The sequence below is a fragment of the Lampetra fluviatilis genome, chromosome 17, assembly GCF_964198595.1.
Source record: "Lampetra fluviatilis chromosome 17, kcLamFluv1.1, whole genome shotgun sequence".
NCBI lineage: Eukaryota > Metazoa > Chordata > Hyperoartia > Petromyzontiformes > Petromyzontidae > Lampetra > Lampetra fluviatilis.
Window position 1 is genome coordinate 5,520,789 of NC_136291.1, and position 27,843 is coordinate 5,548,631.

Sequence of the window (27,843 nt, forward strand, 5' to 3'; positions counted from 1 at the left end):
AAACACCACTAGCAGCTAAAATTCGCGCAAAATGTGTACACTATTCACAACAATATGTAGGGCGTGTATTTTTATTTATAAAAACAAAGGGCTGCAATCGAAATACTTGTAGTTACTTAAGAACTCTTGACTGTGGCTAAACGCACGTGGACCGCCTCTTTACGAAACGCGTTTGGCTGCGATGGCTTCCGTATGGGGGGGGGGATTGAGGGGGGTGGTAGAGGGGGCGGTGTAGAGGGGGTATAGAGGTGGGGAGAAGTGGGGGGGGGGTGTTCGTGACGTCATAGCTCAACCGCAATCTGATTTGACAATTTTGCCGACCAATGGGAAGCCGCGTAGACACGGGACAACGCCCCCCCCCCGCACGTCGTCACCGGGACGCGACGTCGATGGCGGACATCTTGCGTGAGGGCTCGCGCGCTCGCAACGTGTCCTGCTCTTCAAGGGCCGTCTCCCGAAACGTCGCCAGCTACACCACGTAGTACACAACGACACATTCAGCGTCTTGGAGAATATCAGAATCTTTTATGCTGGAGGTATCCGATGAGCTATACAATTTTTTTTTTAAAGATGCCCATATAAGTCACAAAGTAATTAAGCGGGCGATATCTATGTCCCTCCACTGAAATATAAGTGTGTTTGTGTGGAGGGATACAACATTACTGTATACTGTTTAAAGTCGTATTGTCCGCTCGACTCCCTCCTACACCCACTGGGTTGTGACGTCCTCTTCCCTACCCAGCATGGCCGCTCCGTCCTCATCTCGACCGTGAGCTCAAAGACGAAGTTACAAAACCAAACCTCACACCACGTTCCGCCTTCTCTTTTAAAGCCACACAACCTAGAAACGTCAACACGAGTACTGCCTCTTGGTACTACGTCTCCGCTACTGCTGCTTCACCGGGGGGGGGGGGGGGTTGTTTCATTGCTTTCATGGTTTTATTTTGGTGATTTCGAAAAGTTGATTGATTTGGCCATGTTTGTTTGTTGTAGTACGGAGTAAGACTGATGGCCTTAATCTAAGTTGTCTTGTGGTTGTTGTTTGACTTGCATCCCACTGGGATTTGTGCACACAGCGTTGGTGTACGGTGCTTTTTCTGCAATATTTTGCGGTCTTTTCTTGGATTTTCTGTTTGCACTTAGTCACATATTCACTTTAAGATGTTTTTTGTTCATGTTTTTTGTTTGTTGCGGTTGCACCCGATTCAAGAGCCGAATGACTCACAGGGCTATACCTAATAAATGAACTTGAACTTAAATTTTGATTTAAAGCTTTCGTGACTGCAGGGATTCATATTTTTGTTTTTTTCGGTAAAGTCACGTAGAAGGGAAATAATAAAATAATATACAACAAAAATTCTCACGACGTTTCGACTGCAACACAAGCAATCATCATCAGCTGTGAAATCCACAGAAAGAAAATGTCAAATAAAAATAAAATAATAGAAATATAAAACAATAAAAATTCACACATTTTCTTGCTGTGGATTTCACACCCGATGATGATTGCTTGTGTTGCAGCCGAAACGTGAGAATTTTTATTGTTTTATATTTGTATTTTATTTGAAAATTTATTTCTGTGGATTTCACACCTGATAATGATTGCTTGTGTTGCAGTCGAAACGTCGTGAGAATTTTTATTGTTTTATATTATTTTATTATTTCCCTTCTACGTGACTTTACCGAAAGAACCAATAAACGAACTTGAACTTAATTGTCTTTTTAGAAGCAACGTGCCGCCATGGACAAGGATGGAGGAGGACTGCGCATCCCAGACCGGCTGCCGCTGCTGCTCTCCTCCGACACGGTGCTACTGCCGGGGGCCAGCGCCCGACTCGGGGTCGGCTCGGCCCGCAACATGGGGATGGTGCGGGCGCGGCTGCTGCGTGGAGCCTCGCTCCGGAGCACGGTGATCGGGGTCCTGCCCCACGTGGCAGAGCCCGCGGACGACGAAGAGGGGGACGCGCAGGGTCTGGACGAGCGGTGAGGGCGGCGAGAGGAGGTTGGGTAGAAGAGGATGAATGGATGGAGGACAACATGAGAGTTGCAGCGGAGGTCAATCGGGTGGTCAGTCGTTCGTGAACATTCCAACTCGTCTGCTGCGCCGTGGAACTTGATTCAATGACTGGCAGGGGGATCGATGGACGTATTTGAATTGGTGTGAATTGATTTGGAGCTTTGGTGACTGCAGGAATCCATACTCTTTGGTTGTTTCGGTAAAGTCACGTAGGTAGAGAAGTAATAGATCACGACGTTTACATCGCAACACAAGCAATCGTCATCAGGTGGGACAACCACAGCAAGAAAAACTGCTGAAGTTAATGTTGTGATTGGGGACCAGGGCTTTAGTTGGGTTCAGGTCTGATGTTGAGATTGGGGGTTAGGTCAGGAGACCGCAACCAACATAACAAGAAGAGCCATCGTTTCGAATTCGGTAAATAAATAACGTCACCAAGCAGTCCTTAAAGAGATCGCAGGTTCGCCAACCCCCCTGGGTTAGGTGCTGTGAAATCCCCATGCTGTAGAGAAATACATTAATATTGAGTTGTTCGATCGGGTGCTCTGGAATGGGCAGAATGATGAATAGGCAGAATGAAAAATGAAATTGTCGGGGGGGGGGGGGGACAGGGAAACCCCTATCATGGAGTGGGGTCTGAACATTGTACAGGACAGCTTTGCGCATGCAGAGGGAGGTCAACGTCTGAAGTGCAAAGTCCATGTGGGCCACCGTGTTCTGATGTAAACCTTTGACTCGTGTTTGGTTACATTGGCACTCACTTGCGTGATTACACGATTTCCTTTAATCCGAATTTGCACAGCAAAAGTTCACGCTGTATTCGCTTACGACAATATTACAAGATCATTAAGATGCCATAATGGAGGTTTTTGGGTGAGATTGCGTAAATATATAAATGCGTCGTTAAAACCTTTGGGACAGCAGGGACACGAAGGTGCACGACCACAGGCGGGACTGGCCACAGCGGAGCGAGTTCTCTGTGGGGAGGAACAACGTCAAGTGGGAGCCACTGGTGGACCCCCAGAAGTTGCTGATGCCACCACTGCACATCAAATTGGGCCTTATAAAACAATTTGTCAGAGCTGTAGATAAGGAGTCGGCAGCCTTCAAGTACCTTCAAGACTTCTTCCCCAAGCTGTCTGAGGCAAAGGTCAAAGCCGGTGTCTCCATCGAACCACAGATAAAGGAGATCCTGGAGTGCAATGAATTCCCCAAGACGCTCACTAGTAAGGAGAAAGCGGCTTGGGACAGCTTTGTCGCAGTGGTTCGTGGCTTCCTGGGCAATCACAGAGTCGAAAACTACGTGGAGCTGGTTGAGACTCTGGTGAAGAACTACGGCACAATGGGCTGTAGGATGTCCCTCAAAGTCCACATCCTTGATGCTCATCTTGATAAATTCAAGGAGAACATGGGAGCGTACTCGGAGGAGCAAGGCGAGCGCTTCTACCAGGATATACTGGACTTTGAACGCCGCTACCAAGGACAGTATCACGAGAACATGATGGAAGGGGGCTGATTCATGAAAGTGATTTACAGTATAACCGTAAAATCTCGAAAAACTACTCGCTTCTAAATCATTTGTAGTCCTTTTTGTATGACTTTAGCATAAATACATGTTAATTTTGATTCATGTAGTTTTTTTCTGACTTTACGTGAACGAAAAGACACAAAATAGCCCGTTTTCTCATTGAAAATAGGTATATTTCAAAATATCACTGTGCTGGTCACAAAAGCAAAGTTTATGGGGAATAATAGCCATTTTCTATACTTTTTAGGCATAAGCAATTACCAAATAACACTTACTATCCAGGAACGAAAATTGTGTTACATAGTGATGTCAGTGGAAAGTGGTATCGAAGCTTGTCCTGGGCCTCCCCTTGGTCATCTCGGCTTTAAATAATGGTCTGGTGGGGTGAGTAAACATCAGCGCTGGGAAGACAAAGGTGGCCGAACGTGGAGTTGGCTTAATATGTGCTCTAACAACACTTGCGCTAGGAGTCAATTATGTATGGGAAATATTTTCTTGATGTGTATTGAATGTGTACATGTGTGCATGAGTTCCTGTTTGCGTGACTAGTTTGTGTGTGACTGTATTGTGAATGTAAGTGTATATGTATATGTTGCCCGTCACCAAATCGCCTTGAATGCGGCCGATCGCGTCAGATATCAGAAGCAAGTTTTAGCTGGGATAGCGCATGGCTGTGTGACCACATATATAAAACGTGTCATGCGGCTGCTACTGGGCTACGCTGTGGGCCGCAGAGGACAGTTCAGCTAAGTGCGTTGCTCCACCGTACTTCTTTGATAACGCTCGCCGCCTTCATTCCCCGCTGACCAGTGTCCTATAGTCACATAACTTATACAACCCTGCAAAGTGTGGGGGAGGCCCTTGTCTGGCAGTGGATTGACGATGGCTGTACGTACGTGTGTGTATATGAAAGTGTAACTGTATCCATCTGGTACGTTTTTACCCTTTAAACTGGTACAAAACTGACACCTTTATACAAGGCATCATGTTTGCAATAACCACAACACAAGTAGTCAAAATGCAAACAAAAAGAAACAACTCTGATAATGAATTTCGATTTAAAGCTTTCGTGACTGCAGGGATTCATCTTCTTGGTTCTTTCGGTAAAGTCATGTAGAAGGAAAATAATAAAATAATAATAAATAAAACATAATAAAATAATTCTCACGACGTTTCGGCCACAACGCAAGCAGCCGTCTTCAGGTGGAGAACAGGTCTGTCGAGAAGTTGATTGGTCCACACCCGAGACAGCTTTCCTTAGAGCCTAGTCTCCATTGGTGTTGGACCAGATGACACCAAAAGGCGTACCTGGTCCAACACCAATGGAGACTAGGCTCTAAGGAAAGCTGTCTCGGGTGTGGACCAGTCAACTTCAAGGACAGTGCATATCATTATCAGAGTTTCTTTTTGTTTGCATTTTGACTGCTTGTGTTGCGGTTATTGCAAACATGATGCCTTGTATAAAGGTGCCAGTTTTGTACCAGTTAAAAGGGTAAAAACCTACTACTGTATCCGTCTGGTCTCCCACCGCAGGGTGGGCACTGCTGCCGTAGTGGTGCAGGTGACGGGCAGCAACTGGCCGCGCCCGCACTACACGCTGCTCGTCACGGGCCTGTGCCGCTTCCGTGTGCTCGCTGTGCGCCGCCAGCACCCCTACGTCCTAGCCGACGTGCAGCAGCTCGACCGTCTGGGGCCCGGTCCCGACCTCGAGAACGGGCAGCCTGGAGCCGGCAGTGATGGCCGCGAGACTTCGGAGAGCAGCGCTGAGCTGACGGAACTAACGGAGACATTCTACAAGCACGCGCGCAAGGTAGCAACTGTTAGGCACTGTGGGAGGACCCGATCCTTGTACATTGCCCTTCTTTTTTACAGCTGTTTATGACGCAAATCCAGACAATTGAGGGAGAGAGTACGCCATGTTCTGAGAAATATACAAGGTGTCAATTCCCTACTGGATGAGGGGCCACCACATGCCATGCAGGCCGTTGGGGTAGTTTGACCATACCTTACCACGCTGGTCAGTGCAGGTTGGTGATCGTTAGGGGAAGGAACAGTACCGGGGTGGATATCACTCGCCACTAATGTTAGCCACGGCTAGGAATCAATCTTAGGTTGCCGGCTTCATAGTTCAATTCACCAACCACTGTACTCCACTGCTCATTCCTATTCATTTATCCAAAAAAATATGTCGTGCTGCTGATAACTCCAGAACCAAAAATCTCCTTTAAAAAATGCAAGGTTTTTTTTCTCACCTGGAGAGTGGGCAACAGCATTCAATGTAGGGAACAAACAGCTTAATGACTACCGCCTCACTGCCACCTGCTTATCAAAACAACAGATGAGTCAAGTCAATTTATCTTTGGCACAAATCTGCCACCCATAGTGCCATCACATCATTTCACACATGAACATAAAAAGAAGCAATTCTATACAGTTGTATGCCTGCATTTTATGATTTTTTGAGTTGTGACTTGAATATAGTGATGGAGTCGATTGTGTTGTTCCAGAGATGTGGTGCTGAAATATGACAATGATTTGATGAGAGAATGCCATTGTGCACAACATTGCACGCTTAGACAAGGCGAAGAGAGAGTGGTGATTGAATGCCATTCATCATACATCCATTGCGACAGACGGCAACTGCCATCGCAGCCACGATAGCGAGATGAGGCTGAAGTTTCCATGGAAATTAGTCCATTCCAAGGAGTTAAGAGCCCTTCGGAAGTTATTACAAACGATTTTATCTGACACACAATGTATGAACTCCTTACCTCGGGGACGAGTCCTAATGTTTATAGTGGGAAGCAATGTAGGACTTCATAAGTCTGATTGATCATAGTTATTGCAATGGCCTCCATATATTTTATAGGCTGGAGTATACTTTAATAGTCGCTGCCTTTTAACCATAAAATGTATAATATACCTAGAACTAGTTGGAAATAAGAAGTGGTCCTGCCCCTGGGTAACATGGCCACCCAAATGAATGTGACATTGTCCTGGCTAAAACTCCATAATCCCCCCCCGCCCGCCGTCGTTTTGCACGTGAACCAGCTGGCAGGAATGCTGGACATGTCTGTGCCTGTGGTGGCTCAGCTGCGCCGTCTGCTGGACAGTCTGCCCTCTGAGGACCTCCCCGACATCGTGGCCTCCATCGTGCGCACGTCCCGCGCTGAGAAGCTGCAGGTGACGAGACGCACAGCCACGGCCGCCATTCGACACTAAAGTGGAGGTGGTGTCATCAGGGCGCTTGTGCCAGGCTAGGTGCATTTGTAGGTTGCTTAGCAATGCTTGTAATGATTTCTGCTCGCCAGCATTTGTGTTGTCGATAAGCGTTCTCCTTTTGCCTCGTTTGCGCAGTGTTATTTGCCATATTAGGCTGAATGGACAACTTGTGCATGATTTGCATAAATCGTAAATAATCAGTTCTTTGGTGCACGATATATCATGAGAAACATAATTTACTTCAAACGGGTAAAACATTACATTTATGTGCAATACGGGGGAACTGCAAAACTAAGGCGGTGAATGGAAAAAAGGGTGCCTCTCAACCCCGCAGTGCATTACTAGGTTTCTTTGGCCAGCATGTTCCTTAGTTTAAACACATCCTGCCTGTGCTCTGACATATAAGAAGAATGTGCAATTGATTTGTTTTCACTTTCCTATTCATTACAAATGTGAGGGGTCTTGTATTAATTGAAAGCTAAATGGGTATGCCGGGAGATGGAATGACTGAAGAAGGGATCGCAGAATGTTCCTCACTGCATGTACGATGAAAGTAAGGTGTGTGAATAGGAATCCAGATTGATGAATATCTGCACACCGTCAGTGCAACACTGCTGTGCAGTTGAGTTCAGATTGGCAAGTTTAACACACCCTACAGTTTTCTATGGGTCTTTGGGTAAAGCCACGTGGATAGAAAAATAATTAAAATATCACGACGTTTCGATCGCAACACAAGCAATCATCTTCACCTGAAGCAATCGTCTTCAGGTGAAGACGATTGCTTGTGTTGCGATCGAAAGATCGTGATATTTCTATTATTTTTCTATCTACGTGGCTTTACCGAAAGACCCATAGAATATGTATTCATGCAGTCATGAAAGCTTTAAGTTAAGATTTACACCTACAGTGTGTGTGTTAGATTCATGTGTACATATACAGTAATTTGATATTTCACTGTTGTGTCTCCCCACACCATGTGGGCCATAGGAGTTACTTGACTATACTTCACGTGTATGGTCAGTGCAGCTTAGTGAAGCGGGATATAGATGTTAGAGCACAGTACAATAATGGATTTTTTGTACTGCCTTAGGCTACCTACAGTATAGCCCTGCAGAAGCCTATTATGCATTGTGGTCGGTCATCCAAGCACTCTCCAGGCTCTAACCTGCTTAGCTTCTGAGATCTGATGAGATTTGGCCAGGTCTCATTGTACTTGTCTCATTCATGAGCACCTGAAATCACTGGATTGCCTTGGCCTGGTCACCAATGACTGCACACCAACAGTATGCAATCGTGACGTACCGTAGTTCATGCCTGCTCATTTTTATTTTGAGAACCATTGGGTTGAGAGTTGCGTGGGTGGTGTCGTTCATCAGGTGCTGGAGGCGGTGGAACTGGAGGAGCGGTTCCGCCGGACCATCCCTCTGCTGGTTCGACAGATTGAGGGCGTCAAACTCATCAACAAGGCGAGGAGGAGTGACTCCTCCCTCCTGGACAGCAAGGCAATGGCCTGCTACCCGACACCGCTTCCTGAAAAAAAGACTTATCTCATCTTATCTCATCTTAATTTATATTGGAGAAATCTGATGAGATATGAAGCGGTTTTTCATAGTTGTCCAGTAGGGGTGGCTGAGCGAGATACCTACAAAAAGTACAAGGAAGGCCACAAGATTAAGATGGGAAAAAGTTAGGCAAGTCAATATATATCGCATGGAAGTACAAATTTCACTTGTATATACATTTTTGCAGGTTTATCAAGATCAAATGCAAGCTTGGGTAAGGCTGTATGGGTTATCCCAACGTGATTTTGAAGCTTCTTTGTGATAATTTCCAAATGGACACTTGGTCTCATGAAATGAAGCCAGCAACACGAATGGAATAAAACTGGTGGGAGAGGAGGGGGGAGGGGAAATGAAAGAAAATATCCAAAACGTTGAATCGCCATTCTCGTGTTCTTGCACTGGCGCTAGGTGCTGCCGGGGAGGCTAGTGCGGCGCGAGGGTGCAGCAGCGCTGGGTGGCAGGAAGGCCCTCCTGGACCTGAGCGGGGAGGATGGGGATGAGGAGGAAGACGACATCGCGTCCCTTGAGAGGAAGGTGCGGAGCTGCGGCATGACCGACGTCGCCCTCCGAGTTTGCGCCAAGGAAATCAAAAGGTGCCCGGGTGGGGGTCACACTGACGCAGCATCCAACCCAAATAGATCTTATCTCTTCTAGATTTGAAGCTTTCGTGACTGCAAGGATTCATACTCTTAGTTCTTTCGGTAAAGTCACGTAGGTAAAAAATTAAATCAAAATTGCTGTGACAGTTTCACCTGAAGACGGAAGCTTGTGTTGCCTCCGAAACGTCGTGATTTTTTAAAAATTAATTTTGATTTCATTTTTTACCTACGTGACTTTACCGAAAGAACTACGAGTAAGATCTTATCTCTCCTAGAGAACACGCGCACACCTGGCTTGTGTGTTCAGGGTCTTTTAAAATAAGTTTGAAGTTGAGTTAAAAGGGGAAAAAAACTCAACTTGACTCGTGCATTCTGGGGAGTTCACTACCGTGTGACTGCCACGATTTTTAAGAGCCACTTAATGGTTTACCCCTCTGGTAATTCGACGAATAGTCGCAATTCGATTCATGAATGTATTCTTTAGTGTCAAATTTTACCGGCTCGTTTGTTTCCTCTTATGTTTCAGTTGTATAGTTTTGTTCACTACTTTAGCTTACATGTAGCACAGGAATACATTTGTATATAATTTGCATAAATACGCAATGAATCCAGACATCATGTATAATTGTATTATTTTGCGAGAATAAGGATCAAATGTATTAATTGAATCGATGCACCGTTGCACGCATACTTTTAATGGCACTACAGTGACAACATCACATACTACCAAGCCCCTTTCTGAAAGTCTCTAAATGTTATTTTTACATTGACAAAATCTCATACTTGCGTAGAGCATTGTCGGACAAGCATTGGTATATATCTACAATGTAAGCGCTACATTTGTTGCTTCAGTAAACTTACACTTAAAACATCAGGATACCAGTAGTAAGAGTTGCTTTACACTCTATGGTTCTTTCGGTAAGAACCAAAGAGTAATTCTGATCTCAGCTGAAAAATAACCTTCTAGTCTCATTTGCCACGGAGTAATCATTTACAGCCATATGTAGATCCACTGCTGAATAAAGGACTTCCCTTAACCATATCCATGGAGGTTTGTTTGACCATACTTCATCATGCTGGTCACTGCTGGTGGGTGAATGGGGTAGCAGGACTTATTTAAATATCACTCGGATCTGAAATTAGCCATGACCGAGTATTGAATTCGGGTTACCAGTTTCATAGCGTAGTGCGTTAACCACTGTGCCACCACCGCTCCCTTTCTAGATAAAGGTCATCAATCGTTGCTCCCTCTGTTTGTTTCCATGACCTCTGCCGATGCATAGCACCGAGAGAGCCCTCCGTTCCATCTCCACAGACTAAGAAAGATGCCACAGACGATGCCAGAATTTGCCCTCACTCGGAACTACCTGGAGCTCATGGTGGAGTTGCCCTGGAGCAAGTGCACGACCGGTCAGTGCTACCACGGCCTCACCGACCCCCAGCTGATAAACCAGGAATTCTCGAGAAAAGTAAACGGATGCAAAAGGAGAAACAAATCTGAATTTCCATGAAGACAAGTCAGAATTCTACTTTATCTTCTTGGTTCCTTCGTCTGAATGAGCTCATTGTGTGCAAAAATGTATTATGATTCGTGCAAATTCAGACGCTGTCTTTCCGACAGACCTGTTGTTCACCTGAGGACGGCTGCTTGCGTTGTGGCCCGAAACGTCGTGAGAATTGTATTTGATTATGTTTTATTTTTATTATTTTATTATTTCCCTTCTACGTGACTTTACCGAAAGAACCAAGAAGATGAATCCCTGCAGTCACGAAAGCTTTAAATCGAAATTTAATCCTACTTTACTTACAGCCTTTTACGGGCACCATGTTCGCATTGAATAGACATTGACCCCAACTAAAGTAATTGCATTTCACAAACCAATGTAGTTGGTAAAAGTCGAGCTCGTTTGGTATTTATGGTGAATTGTTATACTTTGCGCCCTCGCCTTCAGCTCCAACTCTATCTCTACCCCCCTCTCTCCCCCTATCTCTACCCCCTTTGTCCCCCCCCCCCACTGTCTCCCCGCCCATGCTGTGTATGCACAGTCCTCCCAACTCCCCCATTGTCTACTCTACCCCCCCCTCTCTCCCCCTATCTCTACCCCCACTCTCTACCCCTATCTCTACCCCCACTCTCTCCCCCTATCTCTACCCCCTCTCTCTCTACCCCTATCTCTACCCCCTCTCTCTCTCTACCTCTATCTCTACCCCCACTCTCTCCCCCTATCTCTACCCCCACTCTCTCCTCCTATCTCTACCCCCTCTCTCTCTACCCCCACTCTCTCCCCCTATCTCTACCCCCTCTCTCTCTCCCCCTATCTCTACCCCCACTCTCTCCCCCTATCTCTACCCCCACTCTCTCCCCCTATCTCTACCCTCTCTCCCCCTATCTCTACCCCCTCTCTACCCCCTCTCTCTCTACCCCTATCTCTACCCCCACTCTCTCCCCCTATCTCTACCCCCACTCTCTCCCCCTATCTCTACCCCCTCTCTCTCTACCCCCCCTCTCTACCCCTATCTCTACCCCCACTCTCTCCCCCTATCTCTACCCCCACTCTCTCTACCCCTATCTCTACCCCCACTCTCTCCCCCTATCTCTACCCCCTCTCTCTCTACCCCTATCTCTACCCCTATCTCTACCCCTATCTCTACCCCCACTCTCTCCCCCTATCTCTACCCCCTCTCTCTCTACCCCCATTCTCTCCCCCTATCTCTACCCCCCTCTCTCCCCCTATCTCTACCCCCTCTCTCTCTCCCCCTATCTCTACCCCCTCTCTCTCTCCCCCTATCTCTACCCCCTCTCTCTCTCCCCCTATCTCTACCCCCTCTCTCTCCCCCTATCTCTACCCCCACTCTCTCCCCCTATCTCTACCCCCACTCTCTCCCCCTATCTCTACCCCCTCTCTCTCTACCCCCATTCTCTCCCCCTATCTCTACCCCCCTCTCTCCCCCTATCTCTACCCCCTCTCTCTCTACCCCCACTCTCTCCCCCTATCTCTACCCCCTCTCTCTACCCCCACTCTCTCCCCCTATCTCTACCCCCTCTCTCTCTACCCCCACTCTCTCTACCCACTCTCTCTCTACCCCTATCTCTACCCCCACTCTCTCCCCCTATATCTACCCCCTCTCTCTCTCTCCCCCTATCTCTACCCCCTCTCTCTCTCCCCCTATCTCTACCCCCTCTCTCTCTCCCCCTATCTCTACCCCCTCTCTCTCTCCCCCTATCTCTACCCCCTCTCTCTCTCCCCCTATCTCTACCCCCTCTCTCTCTCCCCCTATCTCTACCCCCACTCTCTCCCCCTATCTCTACCCCCTCTCTCTCTCCCCCTATCTCTACCCCCTCTCTCTCTCCCCCTATCTCTACCCCCTCTCTCTCTCCCCCTATCTCTACCCCCACTCTCTCCCCCTATCTCTACCCCCACTCTCTCCCCCTATCTCTACCCCCACTCTCTCCCCCTATCTCTACCCCCTCTCTCTCTACCCCCACTCTCTCTACCCCCACTCTCTCCCCCTATCTCTACCCCCTCTCTCTACCCCCACTCTCTCCCCCTATCTCTACCCCCTCTCTCTCTACCCCCACTCTCTCTACCCACTCTCTCTCTACCCCTATCTCTACCCCCACTCTCTCCCCCTATATCTACCCCCTCTCTCTCTCTCCCCCTATCTCTACCCCCTCTCTCTCTCCCCCTATCTCTACCCCCTCTCTCTCTCCCCCTATCTCTACCCCCTCTCTCTCTCCCCCTATCTCTACCCCCTCTCTCTCTCCCCCTATCTCTACCCCCACTCTCTCCCCCTATCTCTACCCCCACTCTCTCCCCCTATCTCTACCCCCTCTCTCTCTCCCCCTATCTCTACCCCCTCTCTCTCTCCCCCTATCTCTACCCCCTCTCTCTCTCCCCCTATCTCTACCCCCACTCTCTCCCCCTATCTCTACCCCCACTCTCTCCCCCTATCTCTACCCCCACTCTCTCCCCCTATCTCTACCCCCACTCTCCCCCCCCTATCTCTACCCCCTCTCTACCCCCACTCTCTCCCCCTATCTCTACCCCCTCTCTCTCTACCCCCACTCTCTCTACCCCCACTCTATCCCCCTATCTCTACCCCCTCTCTCTCTACCCCCACTCTCTCCCCCTATCTCTACCCCCTCTCTCTCTACCCCCACTCTCTCTACCCCCACTTTCTCCCCCTATCTCTACCCCCTCTCTCTCTACCCCCACTCTCTACCCCCTCTCTCCCCCTATCTCTACCCCCTCTCTCTCTACCCCTATCTCTACCCCCACTCTCTCCCCCTATCTCTACCCCCTCTCTCCCCCTATCTCTACCCCCTCTCTCTCTACCCATATCTCTACCCCCTCTCTCTCTACCCCTATCTCTACCCCTTCCTCCCCTCCATTGTCTGACTGGCTGCCCCCCCATGCTGTTTACGCTGCATAAGCTCTCCTCCCCCCAAATCTCATCCCCTGTCCACCACTCACTTTGGAAACCCTCATAAGCAGTTGCATTTGGAGGCTTGCCCTCTTTTCTCTCCGCCTGATGAAGACCGCTTGTGTTGTGTGTTTTTTGCTTTAATGTTTAGAAAATTAATTATTTTATTATTTTTATTTTATTTTCTATCTACGTGACTTTACCAAAAGAACCAATAATATGTTATACTTCGTCATAATTGAGTTCAACAGTCAATTATTTTGTTACATTTTTACTGTTTCATTTATATGTTCTTGTTTTTTCTGTCTAAGTTTTTTAAAATTCCTCCAGTAACGTATACATAACAGCATTCAATTTGCACAAATCATAATACATTTTTGCACACAACTCGATGTGGCGTGTGTAATCTACGAAATCCATTCTATGCGTGTAATCTACAATATCCATATGCCACTACATACCTTGCACAACCGATTAGGAGGGTTGGCTACGTAAGGTGCGAAAAGATGTCAACATACATAGATATGTATCCCAATTGGAGCTCAAGAGCAATTATTACAATCCTCAAAGGCTGGCTGGTTTATTCTAGATTTGAAGTTTTCGTGACTGCAAGGATCCATACTCTTTGGTTCTTTCAGTAAAGTCACGTACATGAAAAAAATAAAAAATATATTTTTGTTGTGGCTGTTCCACCTGATGACGGAAGCTTGTGTTGCCTCCGAAAGTCGTGATTTAATTTAGTTATTTTAATTTTATTTTTATTATTATTTTTCATCTACATGACTTTACCGAAAGAACCAAAGAGTATGCTGGCTGGTTTATTTTCTCCACAGTACCGCAGGAAGGCCATAAACGATTAGTGCACCCCCACACCTCCGATTAGTGCGGTGGGCTACATTCGGTGTGAAGGCGGTTCAACATACGCACGTACATAAACGATCACGACCGCTGACGCCATATCCACCGTTTCTGCCAGACCGCCTGGACCTGGCGGCGGCTCGGGTCCTCCTCGACAACGACCACTACGGACTGGAGCGGCTCAAGCAGCGTGTGCTCGAGTACCTGGCCGTGCGCCAACTGCGGCCTGGCCTGCGTGGCCCCATCCTGTGCTTCGTGGGGCCACCCGGCGTGGGCAAGACGAGCGTGGGGCGCTCCATCGCGCGGACGCTCGGACGGGAGTTCCACCGCATCTCGCTCGGGGGCATCTGCGACCAGTCCGACATCCGTGGGCACAGGCACGGAATTTGATCGAGTCCATATTGCACCGATATTTTTTATTTTTGCGCTTTTTAGCTAAGGTTGAAAAAGCTCTGTCCGCCTTTCGTGTAACGGTTGCGCATGATGACTCTCATGAAGAAGATCCGATATGAACAAACCTGTTGTATAAAGCTAAGTTGCTATCAGGGACAATTTGAAAAACTGGCCAACTTGATCCAAACTTGTGGACACAATCCAGAGCAAAAAAATATCTTTGAAAAACATGCAAATTACTTTTGCTGTGACTGTCGGTTTCCATATTGCTAAATACTTCCGAAGACAAACATATATACAGACGCGTTACATGATGTGTGCTGTGTATGGATTATTTTTCCTAATTAATTTATTTGTATACAAAGATTTTTAAGGTTGTGGATATGTGGTGGCTCTTGAAATGTACACAATGTGTTTTACATGATTTAGGATCTCGTTAGCAACTTTATAAACGTTATTGTACTCTCCCACCTAGAGATGGGAGGGAATAACATGCAGAGCTCATGCATAAACGCTTCCAACCTTATTTGAAAAATAGTTCAACAAAATACGCCGAGTAGATGAAATCCCATTCACCGGGTGCACGTGTGCTGTCTGCTGTGGGCGCATGCAGGCGGACGTATGTGGGCAGCATGCCGGGGCGCGTGATCAGCGGGATGAAGGCGGTGGGAGTGCGCAACCCGGTTTTCCTGCTCGACGAGGTTGACAAGCTGGGCAAGGGGCTGCAGGGAGATCCAGCCGCAGCGCTACTCGAGGCACGCACACACACGCACACGCAGCAGTGGGGGGGAGAATACAGGGGGAATGGTGACCTTCAGCCGCTTCGTGGTACACATTAGCGGGGACGCAGAGGGAACACGCAAGCCGTTTTGTTTATCGAAGGAGCTGCACCGCCCTTCCACGCCCTGCCATCTTGGCAACCTTCCGCTGAGAGTTCCCCTTGTTACGTCTGCTTCATCCACTGGTGGAAACACAACACACGACACAATCTTACAACACAGCATGAAAACCTACGTGCGAAAAAACACATGCACAAATCTATATGCAACACACCATACAAACTTGTATAGAACACACCAAACCTCTCAAGTGTCCCATAATCAACATGTCTCACACTTCCACTGGGATATTGTCAATGTTTATGCATTTCACGAGTGTAATAATCACTACTTAACAAAACATCCACCATTCCCACAGCAAGGATAAAACGGAGTTTACAGTTCCTTGTTAAATATATCCTTTACCACTCTATACTAATGGTCTCATGCCATCACTGGCAGGTATGCCATCCACGAGTTTATCTACCACATATCATGTCTCCGAACTTAGAGCATTTCAACCGCAGCAAATACATACAACGCACACATGCTTAGGCACAATCTATATGCATGCAGGCAGGCAATCATTGTCGTTCATCCACCCAGAGTTATGATTGCAGTCAATTGATCTTGTTGAATGTCAAGTGCCATCCATTTAATGGTTTATCGGTATGAAAATTTCAAGTCGTATTTTATTAAAATGTCGACATTTTGCCTCCCACCCATCCTCATCAACACCCAGGTTCTGGATCCTGAGCAGAACAGCACCTTCACAGACCACTACCTCAACGTACCCTTCGACCTCTGCCAGGTGCTATTCATTGCCACGGCAAATTCGACAGCAAGCATCCCACCAGCCCTGCTTGACCGCATGGAGATCATCCAGGTGCCAGGTTAGGCTCGCAAAAAACATGAACTTTCCCAAAACCCTTCCCCTATATGTGGTAACTCATGAAAATACATTTAGGTTTGATCAAGTTCTCAATGGGACTTTCAGGAGGTGAGGTGGTGTATACTTTTCTTCACAGCTTTGCTGCTTACAAAGTAATGCTGTCATAAAAAAATATATATTGCAAAGAATATCTTAAAACAATAACTGCTACATTGTGTGTGTGATATGAATTGCTTGCTAGGGTTAAACTAGTATATGAAACAATAATTTCCTTTTGTTGTCGGCGAAATCACTGTTGGAAAGATACAACAAGCAAACACGGTAGAGTATGTATTCGTAGGATAATTATTTAAGGGCTATTGGGATCAAAATCATTAAATAACTTGTACAATTGACAGATTAAATGAAACAAAGAAGCACAAAGTTGCAATCGTGGAATTCAATTGAGCTAGAAAGAGACACGTGGATCAGGGAATAATCACACGATATAAATGAAATGGACTCAATGAAGGTAATCTTGGGCAGTACTCATCCGTAGAAGAGATCAAAGCTGATGGAGGAGACTGGTGATATAATGATGGTAGGGAACACACCCAAGAGATGGAGTGATGAGATTAACTCAGGTGCAAGAGCGAGATGGATTGTGGCATCACGTGTAGAGGTCTTCATCCACAAGTGCGTAGAACATAGCTAATGACAAAACAATCTTGAAATATCCTTTTGAGTCGCTGTTTAGGCAACTGTGTAGAAATACCATCTGTTATACTTAACACATGCAGCAGGGGGCAGCCATGTTATGGGAGGCGAGAGTCACGTGACACAATTATATCAGGAGAGATGACACATCTGATGCCTTGACCTGATCTCAGTATCGGAGGTCTTTATCATGAAAGACAACAGAAGAAGCATCATTGGTGGCAGCATGGCTCAGTCCCAAAGGAAAGCTGTTTATTTACACAAAGTGAAGAACGCCTCCGAACAATTAGACTGAAATTACTTCTGGGATGGTTAAAATTACGTTACAATCGTGACTACGGTAAATGTGAAGTTTTTACATTTTCCTAAAAAATACAAGGCCTTTTATTTACGAAAGCCTCACTGATTCCTGGTCACCAACTTGCAGCCAAGCAGGTTTGGAAATTTTCCATATCCGTACATGATCCACCAACCCTTGACTGCAAAAACCAGATGAAAGACATGCGCCATCAAGGCTGTCGGCAAAATAGCCTTGGACAGTAGCTTGAAGCTTTTGCATACACATACATACATGTACGTTGGTGTATTTAGAGCGCTTCTGGCCTGGCACTAATATTGTAAAGAGACCACCACCAAAAGGTGCTGCTTTAGTTGTTGATAATGCACGCGGCCAATTAAGCATTCACACTTCATGGCTTGCGACTGGCTTGTGCCTTGCCAGAAACATGTGAGCGACTGTGTACGGGCGCCAGGCTACACTCAGGAGGAGAAGGTGGAGATCGCTTGCCGCCACCTGGTGCCCAAACAGCTGGAGCAGCACGGACTCACAGAGGCCCAGCTGAGCATTCCTTCAGACTCCGTTGCCCTCATCGTCAGCAGGTGATTGCCCAGTTTGCAGTCATGAGAATGGTAAACATTAGATGTTTCTCGATGACATTGGTGTACCATCAACTGTCTATGAACATCAACAGGCTTCATGAAGGGCACCTTTTGATGAATGGAAAGTTAAAGACAAGCTACAGCACGACTGTGGCCATGCAACCAAAACTATGGGGGCTGGTTAGTAAACCACTGTAAAGTCACGTAGAAGGGAAATAATAAAATAATAAAAATAAAACAATAAAATAATTCTCACGACGTTTCGGCCACAACGCAAGCAGCCGTCCTCAGGTGAAGACCAGGTCTGTCGGGGAGGCATTAATCATCACACAGCTGTCTCCCCGACAGACCTGGTCTTCACCTGAGGACGGCTGCTTGCGTTGTGGCCGAAACGTCGTGAGAATTATTTTATTATGTTTTATTTTTATTATTTTATTATTTCCCTTCTACGTGACTTTACCGAAAGAACCAAGAAGATGAATCCCAGCAGTCACGAAAGCTTTAAATCGAAATTTAAACCACTGTAGTCTGTGCTCCTTCAACGGAGGAATCGTAAAACTGCACGAACTCTCCCCTGAAGTCCGCTCGTGTTGAGCAGCCTTCGACATTACCATTTAGTTCCTGAACATATTGGCATGCGCCAGGATAGAATTAGGTGTGTGATGATTAATGCCACCACCACACCTCCCCAGCAATTTTATAGATTGTCATAATTCAGGCACATTAATCAGTAAACAAAAATCTATACATTTTTTGTCTTGTTTTCTAATTTGTTTCAGCTCATCTGTCGTCTTATTTATGCCATGAGCATGAGGGTAACATGTTCAGCCATATTATTCTTAGGTTTTTTCGGTAAAGTCACGTAGGTAAAACACCGTCACAGCCAGATTAGCTAATCTGGCTGTGACGGTCCCACCTGATGACGGAGACTTGTGTTGCCTCCGAAACGTCGTGATTTTTGTTTTTATTTTATTTTATTTTCATTAATTTTGATGTTTTACCTACGTGACTTTACCGAAAAAACCTAAGAATATGATTCCTTGCAGTCACGAAAGCTTCAAATCTAGAATTCAGCCATATTGTTAATCCACTGCTGGATAAGAGCCCTCTCCACACCGCGTGGGTCATGAAGGTCATTTGACCACGCTGGTCAATGCGGGTTGTTGGTGAAGGTGGAAAGCGTAAACGTGAGCACATAAAAGTACAGTAAAACAATGGATTTAGCTAAAGTTCCTCCTGCAGCAGCAGCCTATGACAACTTGGCGTACGTGGTGGTTACCCATCCAAGCATGATCCAGGCTCGACACTGCTTAGCTTCCAAGATCTTCCGAGATTGAGTGGGATTCTGGGCGATTCGGTCATAGGCAAAGGAAACTGTTGAATATATATTGTGCAAAAATATATTACACTTGATTCTAAGTAATTAATATAATAAAATAATAATATGCTTAGTGATCATAAGCATCATCAAGCCTCGTTTTTATTACCTGCCAACATTTAAACATTATACACGCAGAAAGTTATGTATTACGTTACGTGGCCTCACCATAGTGCGTGGATAATATCAGTCTTCTTTGGACCACCAACTCAAGAGTGAAAATTTGGGCTGCATTATTTTCTTTCCTAAATCCGCTCGAGAGGAAGTTGTAGAGCAGATTCAGGAGGAGAGAAGTCTCAGAACAATAAAGAAAAGTCAAAAGATGTGGATTGGGCACATTGAGAGATGAGAGTTTGATGAAGGAAGTTCTGCACAGGATGTTGAGAAAGAGACCAAGAGGCAGAATTAGAAAAATTCTGCTTGACAACTCCAAGAAAAAGGAGGGTCCATGGAGAGAAATGAAGAATAAAGTTCGAGATTGGACAGGATGGAGGAGGCTGAGCTAAACATCTGCCATTTAGTAGAGTACTAAATAAGTATGTTACGTGATAATTGGTTTTTTACACTTTTATCTGGCAACAAAACTGACACCTTTTTTATGAGCAGTCATGTTTGCATAGACCACAATACCTGCAGTCATAATGCAAACAAAAAACACAACTCTGATAATGTATGCACTGTCCTTGAAGTTGATTGGTCCACACCTTCAACTTCAAGGACAGTGCATACATTATCAGAGTTATGTTTTTTGTTTGCATTATGACTGCAGGTATTGTGGTCTATGCAAACATGACTCCTCGTAAAAAATAGTGTCAGTTTTGTGGCCAGATAAAAGGATAAAAAACCAATTATCATATTTTTTACTGGCAAATGAGGTACCAATGAAGTATGTTACGTGTTTGTATTATTCCTCGTATTTATTTTGAGCCTTCACCCACTCTTTGACGAGTTTATCATCACTTACAGAGTGTTCGAATCGGTTTGACCAACGTGACCGTGCGCATCGCACAGATACACGCGCGAGGCCGGAGTGCGCTCACTCGAGCGCAAGGTGGCGGCCGTGTGCCGTGCCGTGGCCGTCAAGGTGGCCGAGAGCCGGAGGCCCAAGTCTGGAGACGCGGGGTCGCATGAGCCAGGTCAAGATCACGCAAGTACAAACAGTGCCCACTCGAATCATCACGTGACTTGATGTCGCGTGCCTTACACGGGTCTAAGTTCTGAAGTGGCAGCAGATGTAAAAAGTACAATGAAATGCAGCAATACACCGGTAGCGCATGTAAACGTAGAACCACAAACATACTCCAAGTATTTTTTCGATTTTAAGCTTTCGTGACTGCAGGGATTCATCTTCTTGGTTCTTTCGGTTAAGTCACGTAGAAGGGAAATAATAAAATAATAAAAATCAAACATAATGGACAGGATGGAGGAAGGCTGAGAAACACCTGCCATTTAGTATAGTACTGAACAAGTATGTTACGTGTTTGTATTATTCCTCGTATTTATTTTCAGCCTTCACCCACTCTTGACGAGTTTATAATCACTTACAGAGTGTTCGAATCAGTTTGACGAACATGACCGTGCTCATCGCACAGATACACACGTGACTTTACCGAAAGAACCAGGAAGATATTCCAAGCACAACCAAAAACAATGCATACACTAGAGTAGAAAATAAGCGAATACATAGAAGAGCTCGTGTATCGTGATGTCATTGTTTGCCTATTCTAAGTGTTGTACAAGCTTTTTGAAAGGTAAGTTTTCAACCTCAACAACACACACCGGCATCGTCTACATGGAGGATTTTTTTCTAGACTTGGGTTAGAGCTGTCAATCATAGTGCCTGCGAAAGTGTGCTGTGTATTTAATGAAAATACGTGCCCTTTACACCTCTGAGTGCCACTTATTGAGGCAGTTATTTCACTCTGCATTCCTCCACGCGGACTACGTAGTTTTTAAACATGGAGAAGGGTGCTTTGGAAATGCCTAAGAGCCAATGACAAATTAAGGCACTTGAACAGGGTGAAATAACTTGACACAATAACATCTGAAAGTTTTGAACGTGGTACCCACACTTTACCCCATTTCTATTCCTTTACGTTCTAATTGATCGTCATTTGTCAATCCACTGCAGGAGGAAGGCATCCCGAGGCAGTGTTTGGACTATTAACCAAACTGGTCAGTGTGGGTTGGTGACAGGCCTCAAGACCAGTTGAGATATCACTTGCCATTTATGTTTGTTGTGGCCAGGAATTGGACTCAGGTCACTGGGTTCATGGCAGATGCAGATACTTGATGTGAAAAATGGAACGTTAAAAACTCTCCGTTGTGCGACTGTGGTTGCCCAGAAGAGACAATGGAACATATAAGGAATAATTTCCCCTACCACAACATACGAAGGAGGCATCACAGCAATAAGTCTCCACTACTCCTGATGCAATTATCTGGCTCAAACACAATGTAAAAGTATAGTTGTTGCTAGTTTTTTCGGTAAAGTCACGTATGTAGAAATAAAATAAAATGAAATAAATACAATTTAATTAAAATAAATCACGTTTCGAATGCAAAATCATCAGGTGGAAATGGGGTGAAACATACGTGACTTTACGAAAGCTTTAATCCTAGATTATAGTTGTTGCTCTTTATCGACATGTGCCATATGAAGAATATTGGGGTCGTCGTGCACTAAACACTCCTCCACCACGCTTGCCTTTCATTTCTCTATTCATTACTACCTATTTACTGGCTTGAGAATCTTACTCCACGGGACATTATGGATGGTGGTGATTGTACGTGTAAGTGTTAAGCATAGGTCGTACAGCGATTAATGACCGAAGGTTGACCTGTCCTATGAATAAAACCGATCAACTTCTAGGCTGTAATGTTTGGGTGGCCAAACTATACTGTTGGCTTTCAAATTGTTATCTTGATATGCATAGACTAGCCCTTGTAGAACATTATCACTTACATCAGCCTCTCCATCACGATGGCCTCCGTATTTGACATTGTGTCTTCCGTGTATAGAAGCCGACCTGCAGGATGACCTTGGATCCGCAGAGAGTCAGGAGAAGATGCAGCATCGTCCCATTGACCTTTGTGACCCCCCGGAAATGCCCATTGTCATCGACGCTCAAGCCCTCAAAGACATCCTCGGGCCAGCTGCCTATGAGATGGAGGTGAGCAGATAATGCAGATGCCCTGGGAGATGTGCCATGCCCGTATCATCAGTGGCACTGTCACTAGGGTTGCGGCAATATGGCGAAACGATATATGATGAGGTCTACACTAACTTTATCATACGTTCTGATAGTTATATTGTGATAATTGTGGCTCGTATAAAAGTGCTTGATATTTTATTTCCTGATCATATATTAAATAAGTACAATAATGAAAGTCCGAAATAGCCGTTACGTATTAAATTAGGGCATTGCAAAAAATGTAAAGAGTAATTGATGGCGTGGTAGTTTCTTTAATAATTTCATTGTTAATTTAACTATACAATTATTTATTGAGTACCTGAAAGCATGTCCATCATAAGCATTACAGATTGTATAACTAGAATGATTTTAAGACCTATAGTATATTTGTCGTGAGTGAACTGCACTTGAAGTTTTTTGCGCAATCTTCATACTGGAAATGCAGCAAAGCACAATCGTGAAGTGGAACAAAATTGTGAAACACAATCACAAAAGTGATGGGAAAACCGATAGCATAATCGTCACATTTTGAACAATTGCATTGTGTTGTGAAAAATGATATCGCAGGTGTCGGAGCGCTTGAGTCAGCCCGGGGTTGCCATCGGGCTTGCGTGGACCCCCGTGGGTGGGGAGATCATGTTTGTGGAGGCGACGCGGGCAGAGGGAGAGGGGCAGCTCACGCTGACCGGCCAGCTGGGTGAGGTAATAAATAATAATTTTATGAATACGTTTTTAGCTTATAAGGATTTTTTTGTTCCTGCAGTGGTGTATTTCCAGCTTGTGTTTACTTACCCAGAGCTGGCAGTTGGGGTGAATTCAGTCAAGCCTGGTTCACTTTCGCCTCTCCCCCACTCCCTCCCCCTCCCCGCCACCGACCCACAGGTGATGAAGGAGTCTGCTCACCTGGCCATCAGCTGGCTCCGCAGTAACGCCCGCACGTACGGCCTCGTCAGCGGTACTGAAATAAAAAACACTACAGTGCCGCCCTTGGTTATGAGTGTGCGGGAGCATGTTGTGTTCATCCGTTTGTTCAAGATATCACTGTCAAAGCTTTTGATGCCCACCTATGTTCAAATAGAGAATAAATTGGTCATTTATTTGTAGTATTGCATTTTTTTGTGTGCTTAAGTTTGCATTTAAACTTTCCGATGAAGATTGCAATTTTGTTCAAGATGCAAATGAAAAAAGGCTGTTCTGTTGGAGTTGTGTATCTAGGTTGTGTCCTGGTATGACCTAAATAAGTTTGAAGCTTCGTTATTGAAGGGGAATTTTTTTTTTAAGTCATGGTCAAACAGTCTGAAGTAGTGCAAGCATAAAGTCACGGTATTTACATTATACTGTCTGGAAGTCACTTCACTCGGGTGCCATGACAGACTTGGCCGTTCATGTCAAAGTGTTTTTTTTATTAACAATACGTAAGTAGCTCTCCGATGTATTTTCTAGTTGTTAAACACGCGGTAAACCCCAAAAATACGTCAGAACGATACAGCTCAACAGTGAAAAGCTACTCGGTAGTATTACAAAACTACCAAACTCACATTAGACATATGCTTAGGTTTTTTCGGTAAAGTCACGTAGGTAAAAAATTAAAATTAATAAAAGTTAAATAAAAATAAAATAAAAATCACGTCGTTCGGAGGCAACACAAGCTTCCGTCTTCAGGTGGAACAGTCACAGCACGATAGCTGTATCAAGTGAGAAATTCCAAGAAACCCGTATCTTTATATTTACTGGTTGAGGGTGGGAGGAGCCACGGTAGGCCCTGAATATTCTTATTTTTGTGAGGTTCGGTGCGGCTGAAGCACGCTGTTAGGAATGAGCCTTTGTTGTGTAAACTAGGTGCGGATGATGTAAAGGTGCGTGTGAAAGGGACTGAGCCTTTTTGTTATGTAGAGATGATGCGGCTGAAATCGCTGCCAGGAAATTAGTCTTTGTTGTGTAGAATGGTTGACTGAGCCTTTTTGTTATGTAGAGATGATGCGGCTGAAATCGCTGCCAGGAAATTAGTCTTTGTTGTGTAGAATGGTTGACTGAGCCTTTTTGTTATGTAGAGATGATGCGGCTGAAATCGCTGCCAGGAAATTAGTCTTTGTTGTGTAGAATGGTTGACTGAGCCTATTATTATGTAGAGGTGGTGCGGCTGAAATCGCTGCCAGGAAATTGGTCTTTGTTGTGTAGAATGGGTTGACGCAAAATCCGAGTTATCCACAACACGAGCGTCTTTCTCGCGTGCGTGCGTACGCTCAGCGTCCGGAGGGGCGGACCCGCTCGACGGCTGGGACGTTCACCTGCACTTCCCAGCGGGTGCCGTCACCAAGGACGGCCCGTCGGCCGGCGCCGCTATAGCCGTGTGCCTCGCCTCGCTCCTCAGCGGCCGCACTGCCCGCTCAGACACGGCCATCACTGGGGAGATCACCCTGCGTGGCCTCGTGCTGCCGGTGCGACACCCACCCACCACTTGCATGTGACGTCACCGCTGCCACCACACATTTGCTTCCAGCGTTGCTCTACTCTAGTCCATTGGTCTTTGCAAACCAATAGGCGGACATCTGTTCCAAGTCTCTTGCTGTTTTAGCGTCGCTTTTGGTCAATTCCTTGATGTCATTTGCTGAGTTGATGTGCCATGTCCTCTTGATCCTTGCAGTGCTAGCCCATGACCACTCATCCTCTTTACACATATATATAGGCCGCCTTGTGTCTATTATAATTTCTCACAGTTTTGACCATTTACATTTATTCTGGCCAAACGTCCTGGTTTTAAACGTGGTCTTTGTATAATCTCCTTGAAATCATTATGAAAGCTTTCATCTCCGAATGCTACAATCATTTTTCATCCTCTGTTTAATGTCCACATTCCACAGCCATGCCCGGCTATTGAGTAGACCAGTAATCTCTTATTAATGCCGATTGCTGTTCCACATTTTCCCACGTGACACTTAACGGTGCTGCTCGTGCGTGCGTGCGTGCATCGCAGGTGGGTGGCATCAAAGAGAAGGTGTTGGCGGCCCACCGCGCGGGGCTCAAGCGCGTGGTGCTGCCGCGGCGCAACGAGAAGGACTTGGAGGAGGTGTCGCGCGTCGTGCGTGACCAGCTGGACGTGGTGCTGGCGCGCACGCTGGAGGACGTGCTCAACGCCACCTTCAGCGGGGGATTCCCCGCGCAGACTCCCAGCCTCATTAACAGCAAGCTGTAAATGACACCCGAGTGCCACCTGCATTCACCGACACTCAAGTCACTTACCCACGGTCAGCAAATCACAGCATCTCTTGATGACTGAGATGACGATTCGAATAGTCTATTTTAAGATTATTTGTGAGCCTATCACAGCACTTAATTTAAGTAGTTTCGTACTTAATTATGCACATTTTACAAGTTTGTGTATATTTACACACTGATGAGACATTTTCGGCCAATACAGTAACATCCGCACCTGAAGGCTTGAATATGTTTAAATTGTTAAAATGGGTAAAACTTTTTCCTGCCAAGCGCTTGGTCAAAATTAGTTGCTGTTGCCTCCAAGACACAGATGGGCTCCAAGCTGCTTGGGGTATAAAACTGCTGACTTGGTAATTTCCCTTCTGCCAATCACCGCCCCCTTGACATGGCTAAACAATTGTGATTATTAAGGAACAATGAAGGTGAATATTCACAATGCTTAAGATTACACATTTCAATTGCAATCAAATTGAAAATTGTTTAGTAATCACGTTCTTCAAGCTGCTGGTTATAAATATTGTAAAAATATAGATTTAAATAAACTTTAAGAGTGTAATGCAGGAAATTTAATTTAAAATGTGCCTAATAAAAAAACATTTTAATCATTTAATGTTCACTTTCGGATTACATATTTGAAAATGTTTGTGGTGCTTAACCTGTTCTCTCTTCTGTCTAACTCCTACGGGCAACATGACTTTTGCTTGCATATCCCACGAGATGTGCATCGTCAGATGATTGCGCACCAGCAGTTTACATTCCTCACTCGTCACGCCCCGGCTTGCACGGGGCGTGACGCTGCTGTGAGGAAAAAGGTGGAGAAGGACAGGTCACACCCCCAGAGCCACGAGAAAGAAAAAAAACATTTCATACTCACAGTACACTTTGCAACGTTGGCATTAGAATTATATTCAAGTAAGACGGTATATATTTTTTAAATGGCTTAATGGAACAGCAAAATTACAACTTGATTTAATAATATACCACATGGATTTTACATATTGAGCTGACTCATCAGACAATTTTCATGTGACAATATAAACTATGATCATTCTTCCATGGACAAATAGCCTAGCTATAATGGTTATTAAACATTGTATCTATGTTGATTTCCAATGAGCAGTTGCACATCCACCTTTGCAATGTAATGCAAAATGACATTTTAAACCTAACTTGCATTGCCTCGACTGTTCTCTGCTTATAAACAACTATGTTCATGTTAATACCATTAATGTGCATCGTATACAGAGTAATGCACGCATATGGACATGGAGGTCTAACATTGTTTCGTTAAAAGGTGTGTAGAATACATGCAATGCAGTTGGTAATACAGGGTGGAAAGGAATTCATAGTGAACGTGCCTGCTATCTAGTGATCTGCAGCTTCGTACAGCTTAAGTGTGCCAACATTGGCATGGCACACTGCGCAAAGGGCAAAGTGCAATGCTGTACTGTCATCTTCACGTCAACATCAAGGCTTCCCACCCACTTGGAAAAAGATTCCACCACCCCCAACAAAATGCATACCGGGTGAATGTTACTTACGTCACCATTTAAAGTAAATACTGGTCAGCAGCAAGCTCATGCTTAACGCAAAGAGAGCCACCTCCATATGCCCCTTATGCTGTTAAGCTCAAGATTTCTGGTCCTTGGCATTACTGGCTTTATAATCATCAACAAAATGTACCTCTTGTTATGGGTGGTGATGAGTGATGCTGGTCCATATCAGCATTTGAATTTTACAATAAGATTACATCCAGGCTTGATTTGAAGCTTTCGTGACTGCAGTAATCCATACTCTTTGGTTCTTTCGGTAAAGTCACGTAGGTAGAATAATAAAAGAGAAAATAATAAATCACGACGTTTCGATCGCAACACAAGCGGTCGTCCTCAGGCGGAAAAAGGAAGGAAAAAAATCCAGCAGTAGAACTGCTGATCCAGAAAGAAGTTCCACTGCTGGATGATTTTTTCCCCACCTGAAGACGACCACTTGTGTTGCGATCGAAACGTCGTTCTATGTTATTTGTTATTTAATGTTTCTACCTACGTGACTTTACCGAAAGAACCAGGCCTCCAAAGCAGCTCTCAGCATAAGAGGAATGAACGTCAAGGCATGAAATGCACATCAGAAAAAAATAACACTGACAATACTGTGCATCCCAAAAAGTAA

At 45.4% G+C, this 27,843-nt stretch overlaps 1 protein-coding gene across 4 annotated transcripts; it reads left to right on the top strand.

Moving 5' to 3' along the window:
- The first annotated feature begins 794 nt into the window (after positions 1-794).
- On the top strand, positions 795-26,259 carry LONP2 (lon peptidase 2, peroxisomal). 4 transcript variants are annotated; one of them, XM_078864044.1, is made up of 17 exons: positions 795-872; positions 1,727-1,983; positions 5,079-5,355; positions 6,597-6,728; positions 8,144-8,269; positions 8,738-8,922; positions 10,244-10,338; positions 14,330-14,588; positions 15,218-15,359; positions 16,165-16,315; positions 17,763-17,889; positions 20,279-20,418; positions 22,289-22,440; positions 23,029-23,163; positions 23,344-23,416; positions 24,709-24,899; positions 25,436-26,259. In XM_078864044.1, exons 2-17 carry the CDS (start codon positions 1,742-1,744, stop codon positions 25,652-25,654), a joined length of 2,646 nt encoding a protein of 881 aa, XP_078720170.1. In that variant the 5' UTR covers positions 795-872; positions 1,727-1,741; the 3' UTR covers positions 25,655-26,259. The 4 variants fall into 4 exon arrangements, with proteins under 4 accessions (XP_078720170.1, XP_078720173.1, XP_078720172.1 ...); XM_078864047.1 differs by having other exon boundaries at positions 8,144-8,233; XM_078864046.1 differs by having other exon boundaries at positions 20,279-20,403; positions 25,436-26,258.
- Positions 26,260-27,843: the final 1,584 nt, after the last annotated feature.